This window comes from Pelobates fuscus, chromosome 6, assembly GCF_036172605.1.
Source record: "Pelobates fuscus isolate aPelFus1 chromosome 6, aPelFus1.pri, whole genome shotgun sequence".
Lineage (NCBI taxonomy): Eukaryota > Metazoa > Chordata > Amphibia > Anura > Pelobatidae > Pelobates > Pelobates fuscus.
In genome coordinates this window covers 143,254,504-143,281,334 of record NC_086322.1, presented here as the reverse complement: position 1 = coordinate 143,281,334, position 26,831 = coordinate 143,254,504, and the positions used below count along the sequence as shown (strand labels likewise).

The following is a 26,831-nucleotide window of genomic DNA, read 5'->3' as shown; positions in this document are numbered from 1 at the left end:
TTATACATAATGTGCAGCATTTTAATATGACACAAACCCTGGCTTCTGGATAGTTTCAGGTTTTATACTTTCTCCACATTTTTTTTCTTTCAATTTTTTAGCTGTGCTTGTTCTTGTTAACTTGTCAGTTTGCAGACCAAATCTCTCTCTCCATGGATAGTTAGAAACTATCTCTCAATTCTTTGGTAACTGGTTGCTTTACTCTGAGAGGTTTGTTATTAAATATGTGAATTTATTCAGCCATTTTTCTGAACCTCATTGGAGACTTCTTTAGTACGTAGGAATTGGTCTGGTGGTGCATTGCAATGTGAACTTAAAACAAAGTAAAATGATATGCTTTATTGCCTGTCCCTTACTATATAATTTCCCGTTTCACAACTCTTTCTCCATATAATGTATATCGCAATATAGTTGAGCTTGTGTGGAAAGTAGTTACAAACTACTAGGATCCACTCTATGGAAAAATAAACTTTATAGTGTAGTATTCAAAGACCGCATAAGAATAAAAATACATAGGACAAATGTCCAAATAGTTAATAAATTCCTGGAAACTCCTTTGGATTTATTGAATACCATGTAGACTTTGATGGTCTGGATGACCTGGAATTATTTATGCCTAAAAAAATTAAAACAGATGTTGCTCTAACAATAGTAAGTAGATTATTTTGCAAAATGTTATTGATACATCCATACAGAGAGCACTAAATTATTTTATATTTCATACACCACTTCCATCTTGGAAACATCTGCTGCTTATTTATTCTGGAGCAGGGATTATACTGCTCAACTAGAGCTTTCAAGAAGCTCCTTTTATGTGAGTGGCCATTTGTCATATTTATTTTTATTCCTATGAGGTCTTTGGAATCTACACTATAAAGTTTCTTCTGTTAAATGTGACCACTATTCCAACACCTTGAAGATTAAGAATGAATATCCTTTGATACTGTATAGATCTGCTCACTATCTTGTGGCTCTTGTAGTTTGTAGACCTCTTTTGGTGCAACTACCACTCTTTATTGTAACCTTTTGTATTTTGGTGGGGTATAGGGGACCCTCACCTTCCAAGATTGATTGCTGCCTATACTACCACACTTCCCCTTAGCACTCCCTTACCCTTTTGTGTTTTAAAGGGACACCTGAACAACTTTAGCTTAATGAAGCAGTTTTGGTGTATATAACATGCCCCTGCAGCCTCACTGCTCAATCCTCTGCCATTTAGGAGTTAAATCCCTTTGTTTATGAACCCTAGTCACACCTCCCTGCATGTGACGTGCACAGCATTCCATAAACACTTCGTGTAAAGAGAGCCCTATTTAGGCTTTCTTTATTGCAAGTTCTGTTTAATTAAGATTTTCTTATCCCCTGCTCTGTTAATAGCTTGCTAGATCCTGCAAGAGCCTCCTGTATGAGATTAAAGTTCAATTTAGAGATTGAGATACAATTATTTAAGGTAAATTACATCTGTTTGAAAGTGAAACCAGTTTTTTTTTCATGCAGGCTCTGTCAATCATAGCCAGGGGAGGTGTGGCTAGGGCTGCATAAACAGAAACAAAGTGATTTGACTCCTAAATGACAGTGAATTGAACAGTGAAATTGCAGGGGAATGATCTATACACTAAAACTGCCTTATTTAGCTAAAGTAATTTAGGTGACTATAGTGTTCCTTTAAATAATAAACATGTAATGGTAAAGCAGAGGACCTTCCCTGTGAGCTTACAATCTAGCAAATGCAGTACTTTTTATAAAAAAAAAACCAGAAAAAAAACTTAGCAAAATGATTCTTGAGCTTACAGTCTAAAGAGAATAATGGGGTGCTATCAAAAAAAGGATTGCATAGGGTATTTGAAGTAATGGCCGGAGATGAGTGGATATTCAAACATAGTGCAGCTTGGTAGGTAATTAAACAGTTAAGATTAGAGACAACTGAATGGTAATGCTATAAATGAAGGCGAAGCAACTGTGGATACTGACAGTAAAAAATATTTGGCTTAGTACAGGGGAAACTCAGGGTGCAGGGCTGATCTATAGATGGAAGGAAATTAAAGGAATTCCTAGAAGCACGCAGCAGGCTATTCTTGAAAGAGGTATGGAGGAGCATTGGGTAGGAGTGGAGAGGGGTATGTGGTTGTGTAGTATACATTGGTAGAGTGAAAACATTTTGGCAGACAAACTTGTATCTTCTTAAACATTAATAACGCATATGAAATAAACACAAGAGATATACTAAGAGATGTAAAAATATTGAATGAGAATTAGTTACAAATGCACAAAGCAAGATGGATTTTCATTCCTAATTGCCTGCAGAATATGTTGATTAATTTGGATTGATGCTAAAGAAAGTCAGGGAGTTGGTCTTAAAGGGACACTCCAAACCCCGAAAGCACTTCTGCTTGCTGATGTGCTCAATGTGTGAAAAGTGTGTCCTCTTTATTTCATTTTACAAAAAGTGCACATTTGAATAGAAATTAGCACTTTTATAAATGCAACCTCCTGTTGCTCCCTGGTAATTTAGCTCAGTAGAGCAGCTCTAAGCAGTAAACATGGACAAACAAAAAGATCTGAGTGACTTTGACAATTGCTAAATAGTGATGGGTAGATGAGTGAGTCAGAGAATCAACAAAACAACAAGTTTTGCATGCTGTTCCTGGTTTGCAGTGGTTAGTACCTAGCAAAAGTGGTGCAAGGAAGGACAACCAATGTCAGGGTCATGGGTGCCCAAGGTTCATTTATGCACATGGAGAGCAAAGGTTAGTCCATCTCATCCGATCACACGGAAAAGCTACTGTAGCTCAAAATGCTGAAAAACCAAGTACTGCCAATGATAGACAGCTGTCAGAACACACAGTGCATCATCAGAGTGCCTATGATGAGTCCTGTTCACCGGCAAAAGCGCCTTCATTGGGGAGGTGAGTGTCAGAACTGGAGAATGGAGCAATGTAAGAAGGTTGCCTGGTCTGATGAATCACGTTTTATTTTAGGTCAGGGGGATGGTCGGGTGTATGTGCGTTGTTTACCTGAGGAAGAGATGGCAGCAGAATGTACTATGGAAAGAAGACAGACTGGTGGGGGTGGTGTAATGCTCTGGGGACTAATAAAGATTATTGAAGGCAATGTACAGCCCATCATGGCAAAGGTGTTCCATGATGGCTGTGGGCTACTTCAGCAGGATAATGTACCATGCCACACTGCAAAAATCATTTAGGAATGTTTTGAGTAGCATGACACAGAGTTTTATTTATTTATTTATTTATTTATTATTGCCATTTATATAGCGCCAACAGATTCCGTAGCGCTTTACAATATTATGAGAGGGGATTTAACTATAAATAGGACAATTACAAATAAACTTACAGGAACAGTAGGTTGAAGAGGACCCTGCTCAAACGAGCTTACATTCTATAGGAGGTAGGGTGTAAAACACAATAGGACAGGAATTTACAATCAAATAAGGTGGGCTGCCCTTTAGGAGAGGGCAAGAGAGACAGGTATGTGAGGTAAGGGTTAGTCTTGGAGGCCATAAGCTTTCCTAAAGAGATGGGTTTTAAGGCACTTCTTAAAAGATGCAAGACTAGGTGAGAGTCTGATGGCGGTAGGCAGGCTATTCCATAGGAAGGGAGACAAGGGACACTCAAGCGGCAGCGCACTGGGAGTAACACCGGGGGCACCTTAACCCAGAGGGCTAAGCACTCAGTGGGCCAAAACGCCCACTATAGAGAAACGGACCCGGGCCTCCATGGAGCGGTGGGTCAAATAGGCAGCCCCCCACAACCAAGTGGATTGGACCGTGCGTGCTACAACACAACTCCTCCATGTGGGGTGGGCTGAATAACAGCTTGGACACCTGCTACGCTCGAGGCCTTGGACTGTTCCAAGTAACCGCAAGAGACACACTGTTATACCCTGAGGGTTTTACCCATACAAATTTCCATGCTCCGTAATGTTTAATTTTTCTTTTTACAGTTAATACTTTATGATTGCCAGCATAAAATTCAAGGTGTTACCTCGGCCTCCAAGTTCCCCAGATGTGAATCCGACTAAGCTTTTGTGGGATGTGCTGGAACAACAAATCCGATCCATGGATGCCCACATCTCAACTTGCAGGACTTAAAGGATCTCTTGCTAATGTCTTGGTGCCAGATACCACAGGACAATTTCAGAGATTTGGGGGAATCCATGCCTTGATGCATCAGAGCTGTTTTGGCAGTACGAGAGGGACCTACACAATATTAGGCATGTGGTTTTAATGTTGTAGCTGATTAGTGTGTGTAAGGTATGGGACTCTTGATGTGAAGACGATACTAAGCCAGAAAGAATCTCAATCCTGAGAAGAATTGTCTTGCACACTTAATGAGCTCAGGTCCGGATGGCAATAAAATACTAAAAAACATAATTTAATTTGATCTGCTTGATTTGAACTGCGTTATCCCTTCGGCTAAATCTTGGCATTTCGTACCTAGCCAAAGTAAAAATATTTTATTTAAACTTTGTAAATCCAAAATAAATGTGGGCGTGGAATGAAGTAATTAATAAGAATTTCCAAACCATAAAATTACTTGTAACTAATCATGGTGAGCGTGACAGTGTTTGTGAAAGATAGGAATTGCAGGAGATCATGTTAAGACAGGTAGCAGGTAAAGAATGAAAAATGTAGATACTTTTAAAAAAAATGTAGCACATAATGACAGAAAATGTCCGTCTATACTACCAAATAGTCATATAGTATCAGATTATAAACTATTATCTCAAATGTAGTCATGCTTACCTGTTAAATTTACACGGTACAATACTACAACAAAATATATTTTACATGCTATAGATAAACCGTAGTAGTCATAATACAATATTTGCACAACTTTAGCATATTAGGCATTGAACCTATTGTTCATAGGTCTGATCATAGGAAGCTTTGTAGAAAGAACACCTTTAATAAAAATATTAACACCACCTACTGTATTCCAAAAGTTACAAGGCTAAAATAAAACCCTGACTAGTCTCCAAACTCCAACCTTGTTTTGCAATATACCTCTGCTAAAGTCTGCCCATATAGTTACTGTAGGTACCTATTTACCTATTAGCATCTTGAATGTAAAGTAATGAAAAAGTATGCTTTTTAATTTATCACAATAGCAACCACACTTGGAAGATGTATATGCCCCGTTTCCCCTGAGTGGTACAGTTCCGGTCGGTACAGTCTGGTATGCTATTTTGAGTGTTTCCATTATGAAAGTGGCCCATACAACCGAACCAACCCGCACCATTCCTGGGTACCCTTCAGATGTAGGTCCATAGGAAATGGTATGGTACAGTTAGGGCGGAGCTACTGGCGTCACGCTATACAATCCATTAATTGGCGGACAGGAAAATGTCAATGCTCACGATAATTCTTAGTTATTTGTTATTACCATTAAATTTGGAATATATTCATTTGAATGCTGCTCAAAGTCTTTCAGCAACCACAACTAAAATGTCCACCAACCGTAGGCCATACCAATAACATAAATAATTAACACTCCAACCAATATACATACCTCAGCGGCTTTTCACCAACCACAAAAGGGCAATGTCAATAAATGTTGAGAACTGAATCAAAGAAATTGGTGCATAAGAGCTGGTTGTTATGTATCTGATCTGTTGCTACAGTACAGAAATCCCAAAAACAAGTTTAGGAAAGTATTCACTTAGAGCAGGAGACATGTGCAGGTATTCAAACCTGACTGTCGGACGTAGATACATTTATCGGGCAGTTCAGCTATTACAGAAAAAGAAAAGAACAAGAAACGTTTGCACATGTATGTTGTATTGTCCTCATATTTCTACATTGCCCTAGAATAATGTGAATGTTTACTGTGGTTTTTCTCTGCAGGTGACCAATGGTTCATACACGGGGCTATCTTACACCTGAGCAGTTCACATATATCTAGACAGGAAGCAATGCTATCTTCAAAGGAGTCTTTTATCTTTCAGACAACTTAAAATGTTAAATACACAAGGCAATGTTTTCAGCAGCCGCATATCTAAGTAAAGCAGTCATTAAATAAGACATAAATTCAAGATATTGACATTATTATATCGATCTCCTTTATTCCCAACTCGTAAATTTACTGTCAACAATGGTATCTGTCTACACTGCTACTCCTTGTATACATATTTTTAAATGTTTTAAACAAAAGTTTAGATCGTTTGCTTTTTTTTTCCCCCACTGTCCTTAAAACAATGATCAATAAAATATTTTTGTGATTAAAGATACACTCCCTCTCCCTTCGTCTCTAGTTAGGGGATAGAAGTACCTGAACACCCTCTTATCTTCAGGGATAAAACCATTTTTGAATGGTGTAACCCCAAAGCTGTTACTGTTTCTCAAGCTGCCTTCCACTCCAGGAAGGTTAGCCTTGGTGTTTGGTAATAGGTTTACTTCCTAGAATACGTACTGTTACAGTGCAATAGGCTGAGACCCTCTTGGAATGTTTCTTTTAATCATTTTCTAATTTTGCATACTGACATATAAAAAAATAAATAAAGATAAATTATACTTCGCTATCCAGGATACAAAAACACAGATTTCGGTGTTAATTTTTTTGCCCATGGCTTGCCAGTATAGGGGTTCATTTGTAAAGCACCAATTGGTTTTATTGGCAGTGGCCTCTATTGAGTTGGATAGAACTTTCACTATTAGGCCTGGATGCATGTAGCTGGAATGGCTTGTAACATTTTGGTATGGCAGGCAGGCAGCCATATTTAGTTCTCAAAACTAACACACAGAAATGAAGTCAATGTTTTCTCTGCAGCTACAAATAACACAGTGACAGTACAAGGGCAAGAGATTTTCCTTGTGATAGAACATGGCCATGGGAAAAAAAATGCATAGCTTTCTACATTTACAGTATTTACAGTCGATGTGTATCAATTTAAGCTGAAAATTGCAATAAGTGACAAGAATCCAGCACAAAAAGAGAGTCCCCTGTGCTGATCACCTTCCAGGCCATGGTTTCGGTGATTAAAGGGTCATTCTAAGTATTCTAAGTACCATAAACACTATTGCTCATTGCATGGATTATGGTATAAATATACTTATAGTACCATCTTTAAATGGCTTAAAGCACCCTATTGTCTTCTTTTCTTCGTAGTCGAATTTATGATGTAAAAGATCAACTGACACCCTAATCTCTTGAAGACTATCACCCTGAAAGTTTACCCTGTTCTAAAGGGGTTAAAACACCCACAATCTTAGAGCAGACTGTTTTAGGTATGAACATTATTTTGTGCCATGTTCCAAGATTACTCTTTGCTTACCAAGTCAACTAATAAAGCATTTAATGTATGAACGCAGACCAATCATTTACCATCCATGGACAGTGTCTGAAAGATAGTGTCTTTAAGTTTGAAAAAGCTGCCCTGGAACATGGTTGTCAAAATCTTACCCAAGCATGATGGACAACAATTTCCATACTTATTTGCCTATATATTGCACATAAACAACTTTTGGGAATTGTAGTTCAATGTATGGAGAGTCAGAGTTTGACCATCCTGTCCTAGTATTAAGGCCATTTTCCACATAGTATGTCCCAAATAGAGAGTCTCAGGCAGTGATGAGTCTTGTAGGATAAGAACATGACTGTATCGTTGTTGGATTATCTGAGTATCTGTTAATGATATGTTTTATAACTGCTCATCACACCTAGTCATATTGTTCTCTTCCCTCCTGCTGGAACAGTACTAACAATTTTATATGATCATTCATTCTTTTAAAGTTATCCTTGGTGTTGAGAATCCAATGTGGAATCCCTACTATCATTACCCCGTTCCTCTTCTATGTGTCCATTACTAAATCATACAGAGATGATCATGCGATCAGAGGCGTAACTAGAAACCACGGGGCCCCGGTGCGAAAATTGCCCCATACATCCCTACTCTCCCCCCCCACACACACACACACACATGCATACATACAGATACACATACATTCACACACACAGACATAGAAAAACACACATATGCACTAACAGACACACACTCATATACACACACACTCAAAGACATACACACACATACACTCAGACACATGCACTCACAGAGACACACACACACACACTCTGACACACACAAAAATTATTCATATTTTTAAAATTTAAAAATGTCCACCCAGCCTCCCTACCTGGAGAGATGATGTGGATCTGTCCCTGGGGTCCAGTGGGGCTTCAGTGAGGCAGGCGGCCGTGTTCCCGGGATAGGCGGCGAGGGAGCTGTGTTCTCCTTGCTCTGCTCCCTCACGCTGCGCGGGCTGTCTACTGATGCCGGGAGCCAAAATATGATGTCATATTCCGGCTCCAGGCATCAGCAAACTGTGTGTGAGGGAGCAGAGCAGGGAAAACACCGCTCCCTCGCCGCCTCTCCCGGGAACACGGCCGCCTGCTGGGGGTCCATTAGGTGGCCAGCAGGTCACCTCTTGGGCCCCTCTATGACAAGAGGAACAAGGGGTGCTGCATCCCGGTCTGACAGGAAGTGCTCTCTTAGTGAGCATTTCCTGACAGACTGCTCGGCCACGCTACACACAGGCAGGAGGGGAGCAGTACAGCTCTCCCCTCCTGTCAGACACTCAGGAGGTATCCAGACAGCCCCTGGAGTGAGGGGCCCGGTTGCAGCTGCGACCGTGGTAGGTACGCCACTGCATGTGATCATACTATTCCTCAATCCTGCAAAAGCAAAAAAAAGGGACAACTGGGCTTGGGCATGAACTAGCCCTAGAGCCTCCAGCTCCTTTTTGGATGTCCATTCAGGTGAACAAGAAACAAGGGCCATCTTTAATACCAATTGGACCCTAGACAAGCATTTGCTTGTGCCCCCTGGATACTGCCCCCCCATCCCCACTCCTTGGCATGCAGTCATGCCCTCCACCCCAAAGCAGTGGTGGAGCTAAAGTAGAAAAAGCGCTGGTGTAAGGATTGGCAAGGTTGGCCAAAAGGTAGATCCCTATCTGTCGTGCAACTCCAACAATGCTTTGACAGCTGGGGCTCTACCATTTTCCCATGCTTGCAGGGTTGTCTTTAGTACTGAGCCATGTTTGTGTGTTTGAATGTAAGCATGTTTTGTATGGAGTATGTTTGTGTGAATGTAGGGACATACACTGACACACATGCAGATATACAGACACACTGATACATTTACAGACAAACAGATAACCTGACACACATACATATGCTCATACACACACTGACTGCATACAGACACACACACACACTTCCCAATGCTTGCAGAGTTGTCTTTAGCACTGAGTCATGTTTGTTTGTTTTAAATGTAAACATGTTTTTGTATGGAGTATGTTTGTGTGAATGTAGGGGTATGTTTGTATGCAGTATTGGTGTTTGAAAGCACGCATGCATTTATGTGAAGTGTTGCTTTTTGAATGTAGGAGTTTTTATATATTATTTCGGTGTTTAACACAGAGGTGTGTTTGCATGTGGTGTTGGTGTTTGACTGCAGGAGTGTATTTGTATGTAGTTTTGGTGTTTGTATGCAGGAGTGTATTTGTATATAGTGTTGGTGTTTGGATGCAGGAGTGTGATTGTACGTAGTGTTGAAGTTAGAATGCAGGTGTCTATTTGTATGTAGTGTTGGTGTTTGAATGCTGAGATGTATGTACATATACACATATACACATACACACAGATACACATAAACACAGTCTGACACAGATACAGACACACCAATACACAAACAGGAACACAACCTGACACACATGCAGATGCTCATACACACAGGTACACACACTGACACACATGCAGATACACAGATACGCAGACTGCCTACATACACACACACACACACACACACACACACAGACACCTATACTGTCAGACATACTGACACACACAAATACACTGACAGACATACTGACACACACAGGCATATACACTGACTGACATACTGACACACACACTGATATACACACAAACACAGGCACATACACGGACAGACATACTGACACACACAGATACATACACTGACATGGATACTGGCACAAACACTGACAGACACACAGACAACCATACTGACAGACACACTGACACACACACACACAAAAAGACATTCTGACACACACACACACAAACCCATACATACACTGACACATACAGATACATACACAGACATACTGACATACACATATACATGCACTCACAGACAAACTGACACACATATAGATACATACACAGACAGCCATAATACACACACACAGATACTGATACACACCCAGACATACTGACGCACACAGATACATAAACTCACAGCTATATTGACACCAACACACACGGACAGACATACTGACACACCTATAGATACATACACAGACAGCCATACTACACACACATACTCATACACGCCCCGACATACTGACACACTCACTCTCACAGACAGACATACTGACACACAGATACATACATAGTTACATAGTTACATAGTTACATAGTTAGATAGCTGAAAAGAGACTTGCGTCCATCAAGTTCAGCCTTCCTCACACCTGTTTTTTGCTGTTGATCCAAAAGAGAAAAAAAAAAACAAAAAAAAAAACCCCAGTTTGAAGCACAATTTTGCAACAAGCTAGGACAAAAAATTCCTTATTGACCCCAGAATGGCAGTCAGATTTATCCTTGAATCAAGCAGTTATTACCCTACATTGAAAGATTATATCCTTGAATATTCTGTCTTTGCAAGTATGCATCTAGTAGCTGTTTGAACATCTGTATGGACTCTGATAAAACCACTTCTTCAGGCAGAGAATTCCACATCCTGATTGTTCTTACAGTAAAAAAACCTTTCCTTTGCCTTAGACGAAATCTTCTTTCTTCCAGTCTAAACGCATGGCCTCGTGTCCTATGTAAAGTCCGGTTTGTGAATAGATTTCCACACAATGGTTTGTATTGGCCCCGAATATATTTGTATAATGTTATCATATCCCCTCTCAGGCGACGTTTTTCTAAACTAAATAGGTTTAAATTTGTTAACCTTTCTTCATAGCTGATATGTTCCATTCCTTTTATTAATTTTGTAGCCCGCCTCTGCACTTTTTCTAGTGCCATGATATCCTTCTTTAGAACAGGTGCCCAAAATTGCACAGCATATTCAATATGTGGTCTTACCAGTGATTTATAGAGAGGCAAAATGATATTCTCGTCCCGAGAATGAATGCCCTTTTTCATGCATGACAATACCTTACTGGCCTTGGCCACTGCTGATTGACATTGCACATTGTTGCATAGTTTGTTGTCTATAACAATTCCCAAGTCCTTTTCGTGTGTTGTTATCCCTAATTCGCTTCCATTAAGGGTATACGTTGCTTGTGTATTCTTTACGCCGAAGTGCATAACTTTGCATTTTTCAACATTAAATTTCATCTGCCATTTGAGTGCTCATACACTGACAGACATATTGACACACACACACACAAACAGAAATAGACACAAAGTACAGGTCGAAACGTTGCGTATCCATTAAAGCTGCTTTAACATATCACCGTGAGTGCCTGAGATTTTTTTTCTTTTTCCCCATGAGTAACTAGGCCTGAGGCAGCTGCCCCATTTGCACCGCAATAAAGACGGTACTGCCAGAAAGTGGAGAAAACTGGAGTTCTATCATAGAAAGCCATTGAGAACCTCTAGCCCAAGCATCTCTAGGGTTTTAGTAAACCATCGGTAAAGAGTGGGGACACCTGGCTCAGTAATCTAGAAGTTAAGCAGATGTCTGTTTAAGGAATTATTATCGTGTAATGTAGAGAACTTGTATAATGTAACAGTGTGTCAAACATGTAATTTGGAAAAGAGTGTAGCTTGCTACAAATGGATGCCCATTGCAGGGAAGATATGTTCTTTCTCACAGTGGGACATATAGTGGGATAGAGGAGCAGTTGTCCACAACGAGGAGAAGGATCTGGTAAAGTTCCATTTACATGAATCAGGATGCCAGAGGGTGGAATGGATCATTCTGTCATATGCCAAAATCTGTAAAAGAAAATGAAGTCACAAAAAAAAGTTAAATTATAGATAATTTTCAATGTTTTATTCAATGGTGTATTTTCCAGAGCAGTAATGGTTTCCCTTTTACGACAACGACACGGCAATCATATTTTTTTTTTTCTCACAGGGTAATTAACAAATTGGCCAAAATAGTTATGCAGCACACTTCGCTAAATGCCCCTGAAATGTTCAGCATAGCATATTGGTATGTAGTTTTCCTGTAGACATACCTTTGGAATGTTTACATGACTGGGTGGCATTAAATCACACAGTTGATGGTTTGCATGCTTTACATAAGCCCTACATGTACAGAATTACTATGTTGCTTCTACACTAGTTGTCCATGTCATGATATGTGTGTATGTATGTCTCCTTACACAGGTGGCCCACGCAAGTTGCTTCCTCTACGGGACTATGTCGATATGGTAGCAGGATTGATTGCTGCTGGGGATGGGCTCGCCAGTCTTTCAATCAGTGTCAGCGTGAGTATTACCAATGCTGGGGCTTTTTTTTTTGCCAAATATGAGGAGCTTTTAAATATCCATTAATAGCTTTCATACACTATAGCAGGGCTTATTTAATAACGGGGGCTTTGCACGTGCAAGTTTGAAGTGGTGACACATACACATTGACACTTTGCCCTTAAAGTGGGGCAATATGTTTGGTGGAATCCTATGTAATGTTAAGTGTTTTTTGTCTGTATGTGATAGAATATTTACGTCTGTTAACAGGAGGTGTCTTCTGGAATAGCATTGCTTGTTTGATAAAATATCAAGAATTGTAGACCTACTAATGAAGGAAAAAGCTCACATTCTTATCTCTTACCAGATTTTCATTTTTGTGTTTTCTCTTAACAAAACTGGTTAAATTAGAACTTAAAGTGTGTCTGTTAACCTCATGGCAAATGGCTCATTCCACAGAGCAGACAAGATGATCTATACTGGAACTATATATTGTATGATATTGTAACACATGGCACTTAAAGTATAACAGTAGTAGTATAATGAGTTGTTTTTGTTGCAGTATGTTTTCGGCCCCAACTGTGATTTGTTTCCTTAAGTGATGCTATAATTACTCATGATTATTATTACTCAAGCTGCAAGGCAAAGGGTTACTGCTCAGGCCCCAACAATAAACCAAAGAAAAACGATTAATTATGTTAAATAACCAAACAGGGGGAAAATATTCAGAAATATCTGGTTTGATATATATATATATGAGGGAAAAAACTACTTTTGTTTGTACTGTCACACACAGACTTGAGGAGGAATGAGGATGGGAGAGGAGTTCAAGGATCTCGCCAAACCCTTGTCTTGGTGAAATGATTTTGGAGCCAAGTCCTTCTCTTTTTGATAAGCTAACTAGGGCACGTATGGGTAGGGTTATAAGGGCATAACCATGGCTGTGTCTTCGATGTGGAATGCTTTGCTCTGCCCATTCTGCAATTTCACAATGTCTAACTTTAATCCCAGTTTCTAAACCCAATCCCTCTTCTTATTTACTAACTGAAGCCAGTCAGCCTATTTCCTGAGCATATCTGCTACTTTATCATAGTAAGGGAGGATCTAGGTCCTAAAAAGGAACACTTTGCTGTTAGGTTACTTATATACAAATGATAAATGAATAAGGAGCACAGCCAATGAAAACTACATGATCTTCATTGAATAAATACAAACATGTATATAATATAGATATAGATGAAAGTATAATATCAAAGAAAAAACAAAACAAAGTATCAATGCATGCATGGGTCACATAATCCAAGCAAAGCAAACTAGGAAAAAAAAAAAAGCAAAATAGACTCGAAAGAAAAATACAGCACAATATGCGACCATCAAAGGTATATATTGCATTAATAAAAAAAACAATAGTACATACCAAGTTTCAATAGGCAAAAATAATAAGTTAGAGGATACCAAAATAGGAGACCCTCCGTGTTTAATCTGGAAGCCTTTATCAAATGAACAGTTTACAAAACATTACACGTGATCACATATATGGTATTTATTCATTGCACTAGTCTATGCTGAATACATGTCTGAGAAGTAGGAGAAAGACCTATTTTTGAATAGGGATTTTTTCCCAATCTATACATTTGTTAGCAAAACTGCTAGCACAATCCATAGATTAAACTGTATGTTCTTTCCAAAGAGCATTAATGGTTTGGGAGGGGAGGGGGTGGGGGGGAGAAAGGAAGACAGGCTCCCTTAAATGTAGATTTTAGCCTGACACATAGCAGTATAAAAAAGGTATAGATTTAGCCTCTGAAACTGTTATATGCTAAGCACTGTGGCATGTAGCACTAAACATTTTGTGACCGTTTTTTGATAGACAGAATTGTAGAGCAAGCATTTTGAAGCTTCAAGAGAATAACAAAGGCATTTACTAATCAAAAAGAAAGCAAATTAACGTTAAGAAATCATTACAGTGTTCTTTGTACATTTAGCATTAGTAGCAATTTATCAATGAATTACAAAAGTAAATTGTAAGTAGATGTAATTGTGAAATTATATTCATAATTTAAACTTATTTAGGTCTAATATTTTCATTATATACAAATGCGAGAACTATTTACATACAAAATATATTTAATTTATCACAGTAAGGCTGTATTGATGTTTATTAGTTTCCATCATTTTTAGTCTGAACCAGTGTACTTGTGGCTGTGATTGCTGGGATTTGAATTCCATAGCTAGTAATTTTGAGGGGGAAATATATATAAATAGTCCCCCATTTGATATAGGGATCTGTTTTGTTAAACCCTGCAGTTTTACTTCCCCTGGATGTTCAATTTTCAAACATAGCATGTATTTTAGCATGTCCAGGAATAGAAATCAATCAACTAAATGAATAATACATTTTCAACAATATTAATAATAATTTTTAAAAATCCTTTTTTTTTTTTTTCTTTTTACACTTTCTCTTCAGTTTATTTTTATTTATTGTCTAGTTCAAAGCACAAACCATTTGAATATGTCTATTACCAATTTAGGCGTGTCCCTGTTTATAATATTTTTAATTTAGTTTTTATTTTTTTGTCTTGAAGGTCTATGTCTATTAGCTGGTTATCACCAGGTGAAAAAATGTTATGGTAGGATTAGTCAAGCTAAATCTGATTTAACACTAAAAAATGTGAAACAAAATAGCTAAATGAGGTCTGTTAAACATTTCTGCATGTTTGCCATGCACAGAAAATCTAAATCTGATTCTAGACAAATGGTTCCTGACATGGCAATGGAAGAAAAAATGTAGGTATGCCTGGGAAATGTTTCTTTTTAACTTCATGAGCAGTTTATAAACGCCACATTTTCTTCAAGTCATACTAAGGGGAGAAACCTTTTATGAAGCCAAATTGATTAGTTTTAATTAATTACTTGATGCCAATCACAATTTGAATCTTGACACTTATTAAAAAAAAGATACATTTTAAGGACTGCTGTCAACTGATTCCAAACCTGAAGGCAATCTGTTCATGTTAAACCTGTGAGGTGGCTTGAAGCACGCCATTGTGCCACAAAAAAAACCCACAGGACTTGGGGAGTGTGCAAAAGTAGAATATAAAATTGCTGTGGCAATTAAACACATCTCCAGCCTGACGCATCTTCCAGATAAAAAAATAAAGTATATATAATTACACCACTGTCACTTTTAGGACCCAAACCCCTTTCCCTCTTTACCCTTTACCTCGTTTTCATAGAAATAATACTGAGACTTATATTCTTTTAAACAACACTTAATGTGTCTTGAGTTGAATAAAATGTCCTGGAATAGTCCTACTCTCGCTCCCCACACATCCTTAATGTGTCTCTTTTTTGCCTTTTTGAATTATAGTTGTACACAAGCATGACCCTCTCCCTGGTTAATGCACTGAACAAGATAAGGTGGGAGGATGAGAAAACTGTGTATCCAAAGGACATTCATTATGGGTCGCTAGGCAACTCTAACTGCAGGGCAAGATGACAAACATATACTAAAGTTTTTTGTTTTTTTTAAGAAGAAATTTTTTTTTCAGACAGTAATGGTGATTTAAATTGCTCTCCCTTCTAGTTAATGATAAGTTGATTGATAACAAAATCGGCTTGTGACTCATTGTACTCAGTGGCGATGTCATGTGTTAGTAAATGTAATGTTAATTTTATTAATTAACTTTATGATTAATCTGTTTTACACATCTATATGTGTCTGGGCTCTTAGCAGCTTACAGTGCCACTTAAACTAGTATAACCACATTCAAAGGTATCAACAAAAAATACACCAGGGGGAGCAAAACCGCAAGGTATAAAGGCAATGCCATGCTACCTTAGGCACCATTCAATGCAAAATAAAATATTCCTGGGGTAAACATGTACCCACCTTCCCTATCCTGTAGATACCCATGCTCTCATAATTGCAGTTTTATGAATTGTGAGGCCAAAAGCCTCCGAAAAGTGGGTCATTTGAGGATGGCTGAACTGGTCAATGGAGACATAACCCATGATTCTAGGCCACGGGATGCTACAATGAATGGCAATAGTATAATTAGCTGTACTGTCAAATCATGTTCTGAGTAAATATGTATAATTACATTTATATCCCAGTCAAAAAACAAAAAAAACAGTGTTGTTGGATAATCACATTAAAAGCAGTCTATGCCCTCCATGCGGCAGTGTGGTGGACTATCTTGAAATTCATCATCCATACTATAGTACTTGTCATGATCTGTTCAGTACAAACAGATTTATTTTCACTAATCTAGGGTTATGAAGAACTGACCAAGGAATTACAAGTTGTAGGCCAAAATAGCAGAGCTGAATAAAATAGCCAGTTAGGTATCAGTTCTCCACAGTTTATGGATTAGCCCCAGCCTTGCTGGACTCATAGGTTTGAATTTAATGTCTAACCATGCACTGAGCTGGCGAACACAGTCAAGCTTTGAGATGTCACATATTTTTGGGGCCTGAGCATCATAACCCATATGCATATAAGGTGTGGGGCATTGCTAGTAGGATGGGTAATGCTGCATGCTGCTGCTACTGCTTGGCTGTCGGCTGCCGCTGTTGTTTTGGTTAAAGTGTGCAAAATGCTTGTGCGGCTGTTTAGCAATGACAATTGGTTATCTCTGCACTCACACGCACTGTGATGCTCTCACAATCACCCTTACCTTACACAGCTAAATGGCATAGCACTGCTACCACAGTCACAATGTGTCCACGATGGGCTATTTGCAAAGTAATCTGGAAAATATTAAAACGTCATTTCATTGTACTCCTACATAATTGCGTTTACTTTTACTTTTGCAGTCCGATTGGCTGTTTTTTCTTCTACCTGAAATAGATTTATACATTGTAACAGGTCACTCTTTATTTTGCTGTAAAACACTGAATTTACATGGAGTCTGCTTTTTTCCAAGTTTTATAAAGGCTGTGTTTTAGATTTAATCCAGCATTGTATTAGGTTTAGATAGTTTTCAGGTTTCTGTTTCTTTACTGCATTGCTGCTAGAGCAGTATGTTTGTTTTAAGAGTTGTATTCACTTAACAATTCTTTTTCCGTATCACAACAATACAGGGTTAAGTTCAGGCGAATTTTGCCAAACTATAACTCTACTGGAGTTGGATAGTTTTTTCCCAAATCAGTTATTTTGTTTTTCTTAATTGACCCAGATCGGATTTCAGTTCATCACAATTTGGGGTTTACGGAGTTGAGTCAGGAATGTGAACTGTTGAATTAAAGGTGCATTCTAGATCGCATTACAAAAATAATGCATTACAAATTTAACAAACAAAAATGAAAAAATACTCACAATTAAAGTTCCTATATTTTCTGGAACTCCGCAGGGTTTGAAGTTTCTCAAAAGAGCTTTCACCTCCATAGTGTTTTACATATTTTATCTGATGATTATGATAAAATAACACCATTTAAACATTGCAAAACTAAACTAAAACACAGCTTTTCTTTATAAAACAAGTGAAGTGAAAAAAGATGGCTTTTTATATTACTTTACCTGGGAGTAATATCTGTGTTTTTACTGTGAATTTCACGAACACAAGGCAATCATATAAAACCTGAGCAAACTTGTGGCAAGTGACTCATTGTAAAGCAGCAAACGATGGAATGTGGTTCAATAAAATTTTAATATTGAAAGTTTGTATGTATATATATTTTAAAAATGTGAATATATATATATTAATTACTTTAGGCTGTTGGAGAATAGCAGTGCTATGCCATTTCACTAACCTGTTCTACGTTACAGCATGCATTGTGTATTAATATCGTAAAACAAAAATGATTTTGCTGTTTTTTGTTTTGTTTTGTTTTTTTAAACCTGTCCCAGATTTTTTTCTTGTTGCAGACATGCTCTGAATGTGTTTAAGGCTGCCGGAATGTAGCATGTTGATTAAAACCCAAATCCTGCCTCCTCAAAGGAAACACACACACAAAAAAAAAGATCTACAATTCCTTATATGGACATTTGTTTTGCAGCTTACTACTACGTCTTAAGGCACAGAGTTGTCAGCCTAAAGTGTCGCCCCCAAGGTTAGCTTAACATGTTTATTTTAAATCATGCGGGTGGTATATCTCAACAGAAAAGATAATCACATATTTACAGTTAGCATATCTGGGGTTAAATCTGTATTTTTCATACAATTGCATGAATAGGAATATTCTTTTTATAAAACAATTGTTTATTTCACACGTGTGCTGTCCCAGACTATAAAATGAATGTGTTTTGCTTTGCGTACCCTCACATGTCATTTCATGAAATTTCCTTTGCTTTGGAGCAGGTTCATTTCTCAGCATCCCGAGGATATAATACATTTCTGTCATGCAGAATAACTGGAATTCCACACAGCGTGAACTGTCTTTTCTTACTTCTATACGTCATAGTTTTGTACCTAAGGTTACTGGGTTCTGCATAAGTATTTATTTTTTTGGATATTTCCACAATACATAGTGCTTGAACCTGGAATTAAAATGGATGTTAATGGGATTTTGTAAGCGTTTTACACAAAGTACCTAATATTTTGAACTTGCAAACTTTCTTTTTATTGTGAGATAAAAGTTAATTATAATCAAAACATGGTAGAACAAACACTCTTTGCAAGTATAGGTGTGAGTCTTTTAGGATAAGCCAAGTTTTGCTCATCTGAAGGCTGTTATTCTTGACCATTATTCCTGGCAACATGTTTGAAGCCCTTCCACAGATTTCCTTTGGATTGGGCTATGTGCGCTGGATGGACCATTCTTACAAAAAATTGCTTTTGGCTTTAAACAACTCCAGTGTAACGTTAGCTGTGTGATTAAGGCCTTTTCCTGCTGGAAGATAAACTTCCAAATAAGTGTCAGGTGGCTTGCAGACTAAAATAGATTTTTTTTTTCCAGAAGTGTCCTGTATTTGGCCTTGGCCACAGCTATCCTGATCTTCACACTGACCGGTTTCCCAGTCCTTGTTGATAAAAAAAAAAGCATCCTCACAAAATGAGGATTTTGTTGCAAGGGTTGGGATCTGACTGTGGTAACTAGTGTTGGCTTTGGTCCATACTTTGGTTAGTTCTGTCTCCCTCCCTCTGTCACTAGTCACCCCCTCCCTTACTCTCACTAGTCACCCCCTACCACCCTCTGTAACTAGTCACCCTCTCCCTTGTCACCCCCTCCCTTACTCTCACTTGTCACCGCTCCCTCCCTCTGTCACTAGTCACCCCCTCCCTTACTCTCACTAGTCACCCCCTCCCTCCCTCTGTCACTAGTCACCCCCTCCCTTGTCACCCCCTCCCTTACTCTCATTTCTGAGCAAGACGACAAAGAAATGCTTCAGACTTGAGAAAGGGAGGTTCTCCTGAAAGCTTGTCATTAAAAAATTATGTTACTCCAATAAAAAAGGTATTACTAGATACAGTTTTTATCTGTTTTTTACATCTACATCACTGGAGTAATACGGCTACAATCTCTACATATATGTTGTGCGTATTTGTTTGTGGGGAGGCAAAATCTGTTTGTGTGTTATATGTTGTCACAATTACCTGGAGCCGGTACTTGAGCATTTGAGTAATTCCCTGGGTGCCAGGACTGCAAAGGAGCTGACAGTTTTATGCAGCCACCTTAGGTGCAGACCACATGTTCCCTCATCAGAGTGAGTCGGCACTGGACCAGGCATCTTTTGATCAGCTGCTGGGTACCTCCATCACTAATCCTTGTGGACATGGGGCACATACCCACTAGGTTACATGTACCACATGTTGATAAGTCCTAGGTGAATAAAGAGTCTTCTAAAATTAATAACTTTAAAGTGCTGGTTATGACTGTGGAAATCAGACCAAATCTTGCAGATCACAAGATTTGGTCTATGCTAGGGTCTAGATTGCAATACTTGGTCTATGCTAGGGTCTAGATCGCAAGACTTGGTCTATGCTAGGGTCTAGATCGCAAGACTTGGTCTATGCTAGGGTCTAGATCGCAAGACTTGGTCTATGCTAGGGTCTAGATCGCAAGTCCTGGTCTATGCTAGGGTCTAGATCGCAAGACTTGGTCTATGCTAGGGTCTAAATCGCAAGACTTGGTCTATTCTAGTGTCTAGATCGCAAGACTTGGTCTATGCTAAGGTCTAAATCGCAAGACTTGGTCTATGCAAGGGTCTAGATCGCAAGACTTGGTCTATGCTAGGGTCTAGATCGCAAGACTTGGTCTATGCTAGGGTCTAGATCGCAAGACTTGGTCTATGCTAGGGTCTAGATCGCAAGACTTGGTCTATGCTAGGGTCTAGATCGCAAGACTTGGTCTATGCTAGGGTCTAGATCGCAAGACTTGGTCTATGCTAGGGTCTAGATCGCAAGACTTGGTCTATGCTAGGGTCTAGATCGCAAGACTTGGTCTATGCTAGGGTCTAGATCGCAAGACTTGGTCTATGCTAGGTTCTAGATCGCAAGACTTGGTCTATGCTAGGGTCTAGATCGCAAGACTTGGTCTATGCTAGGGTCTAGATCGCAAGACTTGGTCTATGCTAGGGTCTAGATCGCAAGACTTGGTCTATGCTAGGGTCTAGATCGCAAGACTTGGTCTATGCTAGGTTCTAGATCGCAAGACTTGGTCTATGCTAGGTTCTAGATCGCAAGACTTGGTCTATGCTAGGGTCTAGATCGCAAGACTTGGTCTATGCTAGGGTCTAGATCGCAAGACTTGGTCTATGCTAGGGTCTAGATCGCAAGACTTGGTCTATGCTAGGGTCTAGATCGCAAGACTTGGTCTATGCTAGGGTCTAGATCGCAAGACTTGGTCTATGCTAGGGTCTAGATCGCAAGACTTGGTCTATGCTAGGGTCTAGATCGCAAGACTTGGTCTATGCTAGGGTCTAGATCGCAAGACTTGGTCTATGCTAGGGTCTAGATCGCAAGACTTGGTCTATGCTAGGGTCTAGATCGCAAGACTTGGTCTATGCTAGGGTCTAGATCGCAAGACTTGGTCTATGCTAGGGTCTAGATCGCAAGACTTGGTCTATGCTAGGGTCTAGATCGCAAGACTTGGTCTATGCTAGGGTCTAGATCGCAAGACTTGGTCTATGCTAGGGTCTAGATCGCAAGACTTGGTCTATGCTAGGGTCTAGATCGCAAGACTTGGTCTATGCTAGGGTCTAGATCGCAAGACTTGGTCTATGCTAGGGTCTAGATCGCAAGACTTGGTCTATGCTAGGGTCTAGATCGCAAGACTTGGTCTATGCTAGGGTCTAGATCGCAAGACTTGGTCTATGCTAGGGTCTAGATCGCAAGACTTGGTCTATGCTAGGGTCTAGATCGCAAGACTTGGTCTATGCTAGGGTCTAGATTGCAAGACTTGGTCTATGCTAGGGTCTAGATTGCAAGACTTGGTCTATGCTAGGGTCTAGATTGCAAGACTTGGTCTATGCTAGGGTCTAGATCGCAAGACTTGGTCTATGCTAGGGTCTAGATCGCAAGACTTCCTCTATGCTAGTGTCCTTGTTGCGTTGCACAAGATTGATGTGCCAGGAAGTGAAGAAAGAAAATGGCACCCGCAGCGGATAATTTTATGAAAGTATATATACCTATTCACTGCACCCCAGACCTCTCTATACACAAAGCAGGAAAGTTACATTAGGGGTCTTGGCAAAATGTACAAAGATCATCAAAGGTGACAGAGCTGCTTTAAAGGGTCACTATAGTCACCAGAACAACTACAGCTTATTGAATTTATTCTGGTGAGTAGAACCATTACCTTCAGGCTTTTTGCTGTAAACACTGTCTTTTCAGAGAAAAGCAGTGTTTACATTACATTACAGCCTAGTGATAACTTCACTGGCCACTCCTCAGATGGTTATTAGAGATCCTTCCTGGGTCATAGCTGCCAAAAATGCATCCAAACTGAACTTTCCTCATAGAGATTCATTGATTCATGAGGAGATGCTGATTGGCCAGGGCTGTGTTTGAATCATGCTGGCTCTGCCCCTGATCTGCCTCTTTGTGAGTCTCAACCAATCCTATGGGGGAGCATTGTGATTGGATCAGGCTACCACTTCTGATGATGTCAGCAGACAGCTTGTTTTTCTGAGGCAAACAGCATGCAATTCTACAGCTTCAAGCTTGAATACAGTAAGGTTTTGTTATATTTATGGAGGCATGAAGGGCCCAGGGGGATGGTGGTTTTAACCCTATAGGGTCAGGAATACATGTTTTGTGTTGCTGACCCTATAGTGATCCTTTAAGTATTTTTAGCCACGTGTTGATAATATGCACAAACGTTACATACATGGTAAGATACCTGGAAAATCCTAATAATGAAAGACTTAAACACAGTAAATTAATTTAAAGAATGCTTGTGATAAGCATAAAGCTGTCCTTAAGAACTAATAAGTAAAATGTGTGGCTTTTCATAAAGAGCGGCCAATCTGTTTCGCTGTTCGTATCAGGAATGTCTGATTTGATGATCTTGAGCTGATGTGCCAGCTATGTTGTGAAATCGGTAAACATGCTTGTATGTTCTGTATTATTCCTCAGAACATCCAGTTACTGGATTTTAAGATTTTCATATTGTGCTGACAAAATACACAGCTCAAAAAAGTACAGTATGGGGAGTCAGAGTGAGCTTGGTATTTGCACTAATAGCTGAAGTGGCTATTACCAAGTTTTGTGTCCAGGTGTGGCTGCCAACTATTAAAGGAACACTCCAAGCATATTAATCACTACTGTAAAGGTTATATTGCCAGGAGTGTTGTGGCATTGTCCCATGATACGATATCAAACCATTCTAGCAGAGTTTGACAACCTACTTAGCCCACCTGTGTGCCTATGCTGCATCTGACTGCTCTGAATAGCAAAGCACAGCCGATGCAGATGCACAGTTATCATCTGAGAAAACTCAACTGTTGCTCAGTCAATGAGCATGGTCCTGCTTTGTTCTATAGAGCAACCCAGCTTCTTTTGCTGGAGAAGTTCAGATATGGTAAGGTCACCCAGGAACGTTGTCAAATAATGCTAAAAAGGAGTGACATATTTTCCGTTTGTTTCAATATGTAAATATGTATCCCGTGTTTGTATAATTACCAATCTTATTTAGTATAAGAGCGTTCTATAAGAACTGTTAAGTAAATATATAACAATTACAGTGGACGGAAGTGGCGAAAGTGGTTGGAGTTTTTCTGTAATGCTCAGGTCAGGATCCTTTGCAGAAGCTGGCCAAGAAGTACTAGTTTAATCTCATAGCTGTGAGATAACGATCAGTCTTGATATTTAAAATTTGTTGTACATTTCCTTCTCCAACAGAATTATTCTGTACATTAAAATCATGTATTAACTGTTGGAAGCTTGGTGGTCTAGGTGACAGAAACACTATATAATCAAATCATGATGAGCGATTCAAAGGTATCTGCGTGCCCATATGGCACCGTGGCCTATTTCCCACTTGCCAAATACAACAAGCCAATCAATACTCTCCAGACATAAACAGGATTTTTGTTGCGACTACCAAGGTGGAACAACCCATGTTAGCAATATGGAGAGCGGGGGTCATGCTGGGGTCTCTGAGATCCCCTTTGTTGATCTCATTACTCTTTAATGCGTTGATAGGTTGAACCAGAACCAGGGGATGATACTCAAAGTTTACTACCACCATAAACACCACAACGGCATGTAGTGGTTATTCTGCTGAAACTGCTTGTTTTATGTGAATTCAGAAAAGTCTTTAAATTTATTTTTCTTTAAAATGAACTTGAGACACAAGCAGTATAACATGTATCTGACATTGTGTTATCTGTTTTTTTTTTAGCAGATATCAGATGGTAAGAAAACATACATGAATATACAGTCATGGGAAAAAGAAAGTACACCCTCTTTGAATTCTATGGTTTTACATATCAGGACATGACAATGTTCCTTAGCATATCTTAAAATTAGGTAAACAAAAGACAAAATGGAAAACCCATGTGTGAAAAACCAAGTACACCTTATTATTCAATAGCTTATGGAATAACCTTTAGCAGCAATAACTTGAAGCAATCGTTTTCTGTATGACTTTATCAGTCTCTCACATAGTTGTGGGGGATTTTTGGCCCACTCTTCTTTACAATGCTGCTTCAGTTCATTGAGGTTTGCTGGCATTTGTTTAGGCACAGCCCCCTTAAGGTCTGCCACAGCATTTCAATCAATTTGAGGTCTGGACATTGACTGGGCCATTGCAACACGTTGATTCTTTCCTTTCTCTGCCATTTTGTTGTGGATTTGCTGGTATGAATGGGATCATTGTCCTGTTGCATGACCCAAGTTTGGCCAAGCTTTAACTGTCTGACAAATAGCCTCACATTTGACTCTAGAATATTTGGTATCCAGAGGGGTGAATGGTCAACTTAATTGCTACAATGTTTCTAGGTCCTGTGGCTGCAAAACAAGTCCAAGTCATCATCCCTCCACCATTGTGCTTGTTTGTTTTTTTTTACCAAATGTGGCGCTGTGCATTATGGCCAAACATCTCCACTTTGGTCTCATCTATCCAAAGGTAATTGTTCCAGAAGTCATGTGGTTTGTTCAAATGCAACTTTGCAAACCTAAGCTGTGCTGCCATGTTCTTCTGTCAACCCTTCCCAAACCATACTTGTTCCATTTTGTTCTAATCGTACTGTCACAACCTTTAATATTTGCTAACTGAGGCCTGTAAAGTCTGAGATGTAACTCTTGTGTTTTTTTGCAATTTGTCTGAGCATTGCAAGGCCTTACCTTGTGGTGAATATGCTGGGATGTCCACTTCAGGAATGATTGGAAACTGTCTTGAATGTTTTCCACTTTTAAACAATCTTTCGCACTGTAGAATGGTGGACTTTAAATTGTTTGGAAAGGGCCTTTGTAACCCTTCCCAGTTTGGTGGGCAACAGCATTTGCTACTCTGAGATCATTGCTGATGTCTTTCCTCCATGGCATTGTGTTAAAGGGGCACTATAGTCACCAGAACAACTACAGCTTGTTGAATTTGTTCTGGTGAGTAGAATCATTACCTTAGCTGTTAGAGATCCTTCCTGGGTCATGGCTGCCTAAAATGCATCCAAACATTCAGTGTCTCCACCCTCTGCATGCAGACACTGAACTTTCCTCATAGAGATTCATTGATTCAATTCATCTCTATGAGGAGATGCTGATTGGCCGGGGCTGTGTTTGAATTGTGCTGGCTCTGCTCCTGATCTGCCTTTTTGTCAGTGTCAGCCAATCCTATGGGGAAGCATTGTGATTGGATCAGGCTACCACTTCTGCTGATGTCAGCAGGCAGTGGGCAGGTCTAAAGGAAACGGTGACAAAGCAAGCATCTCCAGACTTGAATACATGTAAGATTTTATTATATTTAGGGAGGCATGAGGGGGACAAGGGGGCTAGATGGTGGTTTTAACACTATAGGGTCAGGAATACATGTTTATGTTCCTGACCCTATAGTGCTCCTTTAACACACACCTGAATGCTTCAGACCAACAAACTGCCAAAACTTTTACTTTTATAGAGGTCGGCATACTTACTGATGATCAATTAATTAAGGGCATTTGATTAGCAGCACCTGTCTGCTACTTAACCTCTTAATTCACATGAAAGCAGTAAGGATGTACTTAGGTTTTCACAAATGGCTTCTCCATTTTGGATTTCATTTTGTTAAATAAGTCATGACACAGTGTAATATGTAATGCTCTGTTGTTCATCTGCGTTTGTATCTACCTAATTTTAAAACTTGCTAAGGAACAGATGATTCATATTATGTTCGAATATGTAAAGCCATAGAATTCAAAAAGGGTGTACTTTCTCTTTCCCATGACTGTATTACCATGAATTTTACAGTGAAAGCTGTGTAGGACAAGGATTGACTGACATATTTTAACACTTTCTGGATGATATTGAGGCTTTCTGGATGATATTGAGGGCGCTGGAGAAGGAAGAAACTATGAGAATTATCTCTGAAGGGATTTTTTTTAAAAATGTTGTCATTACTTTTTATCAAATTGTCTTTATAATACATTGAAATGGGCCAGTGGCTTATTCTTTAACTGTCAAATTAAATCGGTGCCCTTTCCTTAACTGTATATAGCAAATAAATTCAGCAAAATACCATGTTGGTATCATTAAACTCCTCCTAGTGTCAGAAGAGGGACCCCATTGCATTTAGCAAGGCATTGCCGCTACAATAAGCAAATTATTTTGGTCAATCATCGAGGCCTGATGAATTTGATGTGCCTATTCCAATCATTGGGGATCCACTGAAATAGTGTGGATATATATACATATATGTCTTGTCCTAGGGCTTGAGAGCCACTGATAGGCAGTAAATCTTCCTTGGAGAGTAACTTTACAAGCAATATGCTTTATAAAAATAGTTT

General features: G+C 39.2%; 1 protein-coding gene across 4 annotated transcripts in view; it reads left to right on the top strand.

Annotated features, from left to right (window-relative positions):
* The window catches only part of NPNT (nephronectin), a 101,940-nt gene that overhangs the window by 9,927 nt on the left and 65,182 nt on the right, over positions 1-26,831 (top strand). For 2 of the 4 annotated variants that reach the window (XM_063458380.1, XM_063458382.1), the window contains exons 2-3: positions 12,387-12,487; positions 18,467-18,520. In XM_063458380.1, the coding sequence (XP_063314450.1) occupies positions 12,387-12,487; positions 18,467-18,520 (155 nt within the window). The remainder of the gene's footprint in view (positions 1-12,386; positions 12,488-18,466; positions 18,521-26,831) is intronic. The other 2 variants (XM_063458381.1, XM_063458383.1) reach the window with 1 other exon arrangement.